Genomic DNA, 8,956 nt, shown 5'->3' on the forward strand with positions numbered 1-8,956 from the left:
ATAAATACAGAGACAATATAAATAAAATATACGAAGGGGATAAATAGAATAAATAGGAATAAAAATAAAAATACAAGTGAATTGCACATTTCAAGTATTGAGTCTATATCAATCTGTATTACAGATTGATTAATTTTCTTATTAATTCTTAATTTGCTTATTTATTTTTCATATTTTGTGTTAAAAAAAAAAATAAAGAGATTTGCGAAGATTGGAATTTTTTAACCATGCCTTTCTTGTGGAAAACCTAATGCGGCCCAGCCTCACCCAGACTCTGCCTCCAGCGGCCCCCAGCTAAATTGAGTTTGAGACCCCTGTTCTTATGCATTTCTGACTAGAGCTTTTTTCGTGTGTCTGACTCTCTTCTGACTACAAATATGTAGGACTGCTTTCTTTCATTTGTGCAAAATCTCTCAAATTAGAAACATCCTGTTTAAGAGTGATGTTGAAAAACTAGTTTATGCATTATTACTTCTAGGCAGAACTACTGTAATTCATTATTATCAGGCTGTCGTAAAAATTCCCTGAAACACCTTCAGGTGACCCAAAATGCTCCAGTAAGAGTACTGACAGGGAAAGAAGGACCATATTTAAGAAAAAAAAATCCAAAACAAAGAAGTGAGAGTTCAGGAGGCTAGCGGCAGAGACACAGCAGTTAAGAGGGCTGACCAGGAGGCTGGCAAAGAAAGACGGAGCAGATCTGGAGGCCGACCATGACCATAAAGATCCTCGGCTGACAAGACTAGAGACCGTTGTCAGTTTATACGTCAAGGACCTCCTCAATCACACTAACACTTCTTCTGTAGAGGAAATAGAGTCTGGGGATGAGGTATATGAGTCTGGGCACTGAGGCAGTCTTTGGTGGGAGGACCCCTAGGGAGGATTTTTATGAGAATCAGCACCCCCAAGTCTGAGGCCATGTTCCTCAGCTAGAAAAAAGTGGAGCGCCCACTCCGAGTTAGGGATGAGTTGCTGACCCAGGTGAAAGAGTTTATGTATCTCAGGGTCTTGTTCACGTATCATGAGAGAGGGGATTCCTTTTTTGATTCCTTTTGTCTGTACATTCATGTCCTTGGTTTCGGTCATCTCTCCTGATCTTGTCATTCTATAGGAATGTATTTAGGTTTAATGAGAGTAAAAGAATATTTAAGCGTTAACATGAAGTGGAAACTTGAACATTTAAGTAGTTGTTCATGCTTTGAAACAGCTAGAAAGAAGAATTAAACTGTCTAATCCAGGGAATAATTGTATTAAACATAAAAAACCTTTAATTTAAATCCATCCATCTAGAATTTACAAGTTTAAGGCTTGGTAATTTAGTAACATCACGTAAGATCATGAGATGAAATCTATTGGGCCGAGCTAACTGCGGTAACGCGTTGACGCCATGCAGCCCCATGCAGCGGGCGACCCGCATTAACTCGCTAACGGAGATTTGCCGAGTTAATGCGGTTATGGCGTTAACGTGATTTTAACGAGACTAACGCTGACAGCACTAGAAAATCTAGAATAGAAAATGAAATTATCATGGTTTTGGTAAGAGAAATTAAAATTACCAAACTGCATGAAACTGAACATTAAAACAAAACGTTAAAGGGAAATTTTCATTTGTATTTTTTTCTTCCACACAGTCTTTTTGGATAGCAAGGATTGGAGTGTGTCAAGGTTAATATATCACATTTATCTATACCAGAGTTGCAAATGTTTAACCGAAAACCAAAGGCACATTCTGTTCTTCTACAAATCCTTACCATATCCAAATTCAAACGTTTGAACTATCGAGCCAAGCGACCCGCAGAAAATAACTGCTAAAGCACTTGCAGAGAAACTGGACAGACTGCAATGTGATAGAAAAGCTAAATTAAATAAAGCTAATCATCTACAAGAGAGTATATGAAAATAATATCTATATTGTAAGTACATCACTAGATATAGATAATAGTATCTATATCTATATGGTTCAAGCCTCAACTAATGATTCTGTTGCTTTGTGTAATGAAGCAAGAACTATTCATGGTTCTTTGATCTGTGTGTTACCAGATGATGAAAATGAAAAGCATGAAACATGGTTTAAAGCAAAAACAATGTGTTATGATGAGTTTATTTATGAAGTGAGTGAATGGTTATCTGGTTGCGAACATTTGCATTTAAAATATTGGTGTTGATGATGGTGTTAATCCAGAGGACAGTGTTTCAAATGTGGCTGGTAAGCCTTCCATCATTAAAAGGTCAACTAGTGGTAAAATAAGGACGATCTGATTTCCTCGTGTCAGCATTGTTCCCACATCATCATAATTAATGTTGTTCCAGGTTCAACATTGCAAGTGACCAATCACCTTCTTGTGACGTAATTCCTTTGCGACTTCGAAATACCCGCCTTCGATTATTTCGAAATACAAGTGAAGAAGCGAAAAACCGCCGCCTGTCCGCCGAATTTGAAGTCAATTCGCCTGTCCGCCGAATTTGAAGTCAATTTAGGATACTTTCCTTTAATAAATGGTAAGCATTATACATATGTTCCTCACTTGGCTTGCTGTTTGTTTGCTAGCGATAGGCTACTTGACGACAGCATTAGCTAACCAGTGTTCTCTAGACCAGCGTTCCCCAACTTTTTGGGTGTTTCGTGGCCCGGGGGTTGGGTCAGGCAAAATTGCAGTAGCTTCCCTGATCATTTTACAAACATAAGTGAAGAGAATCTGGACTAAAAGGCCTAGACTTATGGTTGTGTGCTGAATCTATGAATCAAACTATCACCTGGAAACATAATTAACTGGTCCATAGCTGTGAAACTGGACACGAGTTCTTGATTCTATGGAGATTAACAGTAATCCAGAAATTTACAAATTTGTCCTGGTACATCGCGTAAATGTTGTCCCTGGGACATTGTGTAAATGTTGTCCCTGGGACATCATGTAGAATTTGCCCTGGGACATCGTGTAGATGTTGTCCCTGGGACATCGCGTAAATGTTGTCCCTGGGACATTGTGTAAATGTTGTCCCTGGGACATCATGTAGAATTTGCCCTGGGACATCGTGTAGATGTTGTCCCTGGGACATCGTGTAGATGTTGTCCCTGGGACATCGTGTAAATGTTGTCCCTGGGACATCGTGTAAATGTTGTCCCTGGGACATCGTGTAGATGTTGTCCCTGGGACATCGTTTGATAGCTTGTAAATAATGGAATGAAAATTATTGATTGTTATTAACTTGTGAAAAAGAAGTGTAACAAATCCACATGTTATGTTCTTACACCCTTACAGAAACTGTGACTCCTTCACAATGTCAGGTAAATGTCAACTCATGTTGAATAATCAACCAATCAAGCCTTTTATTATCACATGCAATGTTACACGTACAACTGCAATGAAAATTTCACCCCCTTCTGACCATACATATATTGCTTAAACATCACATTGGGAAGACAGGTCGGAAACAGTTAGGAAGGTCAGAAAACAATTTAATTAATAGATGAGGAGGAGAAAAAAGAACTACAACCAGACAAAGCTCCTAGAAGACTGAAATGGATGATGGTTGCAGCATGCAAAAAGAAAATGATATCTGTTGACTACAGCATATGCTTTCTCACAGATTACCTTGTGGGAGTAGCTGGACCAAACTCTATTGGTATTTCAAGTTTGAAATCCCTGTTTGACCAGACTAACATTTCAGATGAGGTACCTCTTGACATAAAAATCCTTTTATGTTGTCATAAAACTAATGTTAAATTCTGCTTTAAATACACTTTATTGTACAATTTACTTAATGAATCGTATTCCTTAGTTCTGTTTTTATTTATATGTATTTATTTATTTGTTTTATAAGGTAATAGATGGCCTAATCTATTTGCAGTGTGAGGTATGTTGAAAAGCTTGTTTGATCATAATAAGATAAGATAGAACTTTATTAATCCCTCGGGTGGGTTCCTCTGGGAAATTCGATTTCCAAAAAAGCACAGCACCGACAGAAGTTACAGAGTTATACACACACACATATATATATAAATACAGAGACAATATAAATAAAATATACGAAGGGGATAAATATAATAAATAGGAATAAAAATAAAAATACAAGTGAATTGCACATTTCAAGTATTGAGTCTATTGCACTGTTGACTATTTACAAAAGTATTGCACAAAAGGTATTGCACAGTGAGGTGAAGAGGCACTACAGCTTAGTTGTTCCCCCCTCCTTTGTCCTCCTGTTTCCCCTCCCTCTCCCCTCCAGAGAGGAGTTAAACAGTTTGATGGCGTGTGGGACAAAGGAGTGACATAGCATGTTTACGTTTTTTGTAATGTATTTGAAAACATAGGTGTATTTATGTTATTTTTATAGAATTTCCCTCACATTTATCCAATACCAAGCCAAATCACTGGAAAAATTTTGGATGGGTCCACAAGAGCACAAAGTGCATACTTTTTGAAGGTATGACTTGGACTGTGGTAACTATGTTCTTATCACAAAGGGTTTATAAGTTGCCACTATAAACAAACAGCATTTTCCAAAATTGAAGCCTTGTCAGAAGAACCTGAAAAATACCTTTCTGAAACCTTTTCTGTGTAAAGACTTGTTCAAAAGCAATGCACACAGATTAAAACATTTCTGTCTTGGCCAACTGATAAAGAACACCAAAAATTGAGTGGTGCGTGTTGAGTCTGTGGTCTTGATTTGTTTTGTACACACTATAGAAATTAATTAATGTAAACCAAAAATGACACTTTCTATATGTTTGTGTATCTGCAGAATTAATTACAAGTCTCACCTGACAAGCTTTTGCAGTTTTGCAGTGTCATTCTTGACAGAAAAACATACTTGTCACATTATTTTTATTTCCAGAAAAACATCTTTCAGATGTATGAGAAATTGATTGGAGCCTGTCTGGAAAACGGCAGCCACTGGACCTTGTTTGTAAGTTGCACAGATTTTGCACTCTCTCTAGTGCATGATACTTTTCAGTGTCCCTCATTAGGAAAGCTCAAGGCCCAAGCCTACCATATCCATCTTTTTACAAAACAGTTTTGTGACATACCCAAGAGGACCATAGTCTATATGAATTCATTTGGCGAGTCGGAGGTCAGAAAAAGTGCGGTGTTGAAAAACTGGAGGTAATTAATTAACATATTTAACATAACATATTTAATTTAATTGAAATCATTACCGAACGTGGTTATTGATTTCTCTATATGCTTTTTATTTGTAATAACTGCGATCTCTCAGCTCATTTGCTTCAGCAAGAGGCTGCGCTGGAGAGTGGACCTTGTCACATGTGAGCCACCCACATCAACAGGATGGGAACTCATGTGGAGTGCATGTCATAATGGTACTGAAAACTATAGCTTTAACCTATATAAGTAATGTTTACATTTTTGCCTATTCAGTTTTTAAAGCCTTAGAGGCAGGATGGTAAAATCTCAATTTTTTTTGTAGATTGAACCATTTCAGCAGTAATGCTTTGCTTTGGTTGCTCTGTTTTGTTTTTTTTTTCTCGGGGGGGGGGGGGGGGGGGGGGTTAAAAACAAACAAACATTTCTTTGTTAATCTAATTCTTTTTGTTCTTTTTTTTTTTTTTTCTTCTTCGTCAATTATTAGTTTGCCCAATCTCTCATTGACGGTAAAACACAAGTGGAGGAGTACAACACTGAAATCACAAAGCTCAGGTCCCGACTTTGCCACTACTTATTTTCCTCAATAGGTAAAGATAAAATTAGCTGCCTTCTTTTTCTCTAACATTGGAAAATGTAACTTGTACTTAAACAAATTATATTTTGCAGATCGAACTAGGAAGTGCAGTCAGTGCTGGTGTGTGATTGCAGCCAAAGACCGGGTACACTATGACATGTCCTTAGCCATATAGATTGTTTATTTAATGGACTTTGTTCATTTGTTTTTTGTTTGTTTATTTCTTCTTCTTTTTTTTTTTTTTTTTAATTCACAGGTGCAGTGCCAGAAATGTGGTGCATACAAGCACATGCGTTGTTCAAAGTCTGTTTGTGGCATCTGTATCTTCTGTGAGAGTAAGTCACAATATAACTAAACAATGTCCAAAAATGTTTAAAGTGAAATTTTTTTTCGTAATTTTGCCTTTGCACACCAGGACTGTGTAATTAAAGTGGACGTTTCAAGATCCAGTTTTTACACAAAACTATTTTAGACATAACTGTGTCGTATTGTGGGGATTTCTCTTCACAATTAAATTGATATAGTGCTGTTTATATCATTCTTCTTTATGTAACAGCACAGTGCAGCACAGCAGAGGGAAAGGAGTTGTGCAGCATAGTGGGTGGCTATACAGGAGGAGCAATAGAAGTAGCCAGTGAAGAATGTCATCAGGGAAAGCATCAGGCAGCGAATGACAAAGGAAAAGTTCCTAAGGGAGAGAACATCTGCAGCAAATCGACAAGTAACAGTGAGATAGGAAGACTGACAGTCAGAGATGAAGGTACACAGACTGAAAGAGATGAAGGTACACAGACTGAAGACAACGAAAAAGAAGCAGAAGTATACGGCACAAGTCTGAGTACAGATAATGCTGCTGCTGATGATGTTGACAGGATCGATGCAGATACAGAATTCCAAACTGATTCAGAAGGAACTAGTACAGTTTACAGAGTGCATGGTCGCTTATCTGTACCAAGCTCAAAAAAGAAAACCTACACAATAACAGAAGACGAGATCAAGCGCAGAATCAACGCAGAGAACATGTCAGTTCATGTTTTCAGAGGTTTGATTGGGGTAGGTATACATTTCGTGATTTTGATGTCACCTGAAATAAATCCGGGTTACTCGTATCAATGAAGTGACAATGTGGCTGGAAATTGTGCATTTGCTGCAACATATACACAATTACACCATGTAAACAAAAGCATTTAACTTTGTGCGCATGTGTGTGTCTCTCTCTGCTCTTTTGGTGTTTGCACTTTTTCTTTTTTAGGGCCGTAAAGCCAAACTGCCCGCAATGATTCTTGACAGGCCTAAGAAGGCCAAAACTAAAGTAACAGTGTTTAGTGTTCTGAGTGAAGAGGAGGCTGGGGAGCTAGCCCTCGGGTTTGCCGGAAGATTGGCCTGCGATGTCACAACAGACATGGTCTGTAAAGGCATCGACCATTCAAGTGCTGATATGACAAAGTAAGTTAGTAAAACAATATGAAAGTTGTATCTTTTTTGGTATTATTTGTCATTTCCCCGTATTTGGGTTATTGGTGTAACATTGTTAATCTTACTTTCTAATAACAGACAGACTCTTCTCAAAATCCAACACAATCTTAAACATGAGCTGACTGATTCCTCAACCTTCAGTTTGCTGACACACACCTTTGGCCCCGCTGCACTGGATTCTGTCATTTCATTCCTGTGTGAAAAACTTGATCTTGTCTCTTAAATAATGAAACCTTTTGTGACTTTTGTTTGTTCTGTAAATCAGAATCTTGAAAATTGTTCATTGTTGTTCTAAGTTTGTGTTAACTATTTGGCAAAAATGATTGGTTCCTAATCCAAACAGCATAATGACTGTTCTAACACATATCTTAAAAATGCTACAAAGAAAGAAAATTATCACATATGTTTCAATATGAATGTAATTGTGTCACACTCGGTTTGTAGTAGCTTTCCTGTTTTATTTTGAGTTTTGGTATGTTTACACTGTTAATTTTATTTCCCGTGTGTTCGTCTTCCCTTATTAGTTTTACTGTATTTAATTAGTCTGATTTAATAACTTATAATTATTTACTTTCCAGTGTGTATATATGCTCCTCGTTTGGATTATTGTTTGTTTGAGTTCTGCCTGTCTTTTCTATTAAAGATTTGGACTTTTGGACTATTAGTGGACCTCGTAGGTTTTTATTCTGTTCAATTGGTAATTGACTGGGTTTAATTTAGTGGCCTGGAAAACAGGCCGGAGGGGTCTGGTCATTTTAACCCCCTAAGACCCGAAATCTTCCATGGCATGCATTTTTAATTTCTCTTTGATATTTGGGCCGATTGGAACCCGATGAATGTAAAAAGAAAGAATTACCAGGTTTTGTTTTTTTTTTACCTAATTTTTGTTTCTGAGAAAAATGAGAGCCACATATGAGGACATTAATTTGAAATTTCGATAGAACAGTTGCAGTATAATGTCCTCATAACTGTATATCAGGCACTTGTTGATCAAGATTTAGTATTTTGGTCTAAATAACCCAAAATGTGATGTCCACATGTGTGGACGCCAGGCTGGAGTAAAGTGTTAGAGCTATTTATACCTATGTAAACTTTTATACACTGGTTTTTACCTGTCTTGTTTCAGAAAGGTTTAAAAGGGTAATGTCCACAGTTTATTTGTTTATTTATTTGTTTGAATTCAACATATTTTATTAAAGTAATTGAGCTTGAACACAGAAAAAACTGAATCAAATAATCATAAAATCAAATCACTTGCACTATACTGAAGTCTAATCTACTCTGAGCTAATGCCGGTTTCCAACACTAATGATCGGGTGAAGGAGAGAGATGAGGGTGTGCACGGCCACTGGTGCTCTTATCCCTGTTCTTTGTGATACAATCCAACAGGAAAGCAGTCAAACCCTTGGACATTAGCCAAGTTAACGTTCACAAATATATACACACAGAGGAACTCTGAGCCCCAATGTCAGCATTAGCACAAACATGCCACTTCATACCAAATCTCAGTGTGAGGTCAGGTGTTAGTCTCATTCCATTATTCTGGCTATATTTTCTTACTCATTACTATTAAACTTATACTTAAGACTAACTATTAACAAAATCACACCCCAATAACTCTGTTATTACACTTTGTATTTAATCATAAAAAGGCTGGATGTTGAAACCTTTTACTTCTATTTTGTATGAGCCAGGATTCTCAACAGCTGATACTCTGTCCAAAAAGTGACAGGTATCGTTTTATGGAGCAAAAAACTTAAGAGCGCATATTTTATAAATAATACCAACAATTACAAATGCA

At 37.1% G+C, this 8,956-nt stretch overlaps 1 protein-coding gene across 1 annotated transcript; it reads left to right on the forward strand.

Annotated features, from left to right (window-relative positions):
- The first annotated feature begins 3,177 nt into the window (after positions 1–3,177).
- Positions 3,178–7,819, forward strand: LOC146687232 (uncharacterized). The gene is made up of 10 exons (XM_085438091.1): positions 3,178–3,674; positions 3,823–3,855; positions 4,336–4,425; positions 4,837–5,105; positions 5,218–5,320; positions 5,590–5,692; positions 5,772–5,824; positions 5,936–6,014; positions 6,236–7,125; positions 7,234–7,819. The coding sequence occupies exons 1-9, from the start codon at positions 3,525–3,527 to the stop codon at positions 6,793–6,795; spliced, it is 1,440 nt and encodes a 479-aa protein (XP_085294217.1). The 5' UTR covers positions 3,178–3,524; the 3' UTR covers positions 6,796–7,125; positions 7,234–7,819.
- The last annotated feature ends 1,137 nt before the right edge of the window (positions 7,820–8,956 follow it).

Source organism: Copadichromis virginalis, linkage group LG18 (genome assembly GCF_057382275.1).
Source record: "Copadichromis virginalis isolate Kocher_CV1m ecotype Utaka linkage group LG18, C_Virginalis_male_GT1.1, whole genome shotgun sequence".
Taxonomy (NCBI): Eukaryota; Metazoa; Chordata; class Actinopteri; order Cichliformes; family Cichlidae; genus Copadichromis; species Copadichromis virginalis.

Excerpts from the sequence above, each read along its gene's own strand:
- LOC146687232 (XM_085438091.1), top strand. The coding sequence starts at position 3,525 with ATGATGGTTGCAGCATGCAAAAAGAAAATGATATCTGTTGACTACAGC. Across the intron at positions 3,856-4,335 it reads TAATCTATTTGCAGTGTGAG|AATTTCCCTCACATTTATCC; the intron begins GTATGTTGAAAA and ends TTATTTTTATAG. Across the intron at positions 5,106-5,217 it reads GCGGTGTTGAAAAACTGGAG|CTCATTTGCTTCAGCAAGAG; the intron begins GTAATTAATTAA and ends GCGATCTCTCAG.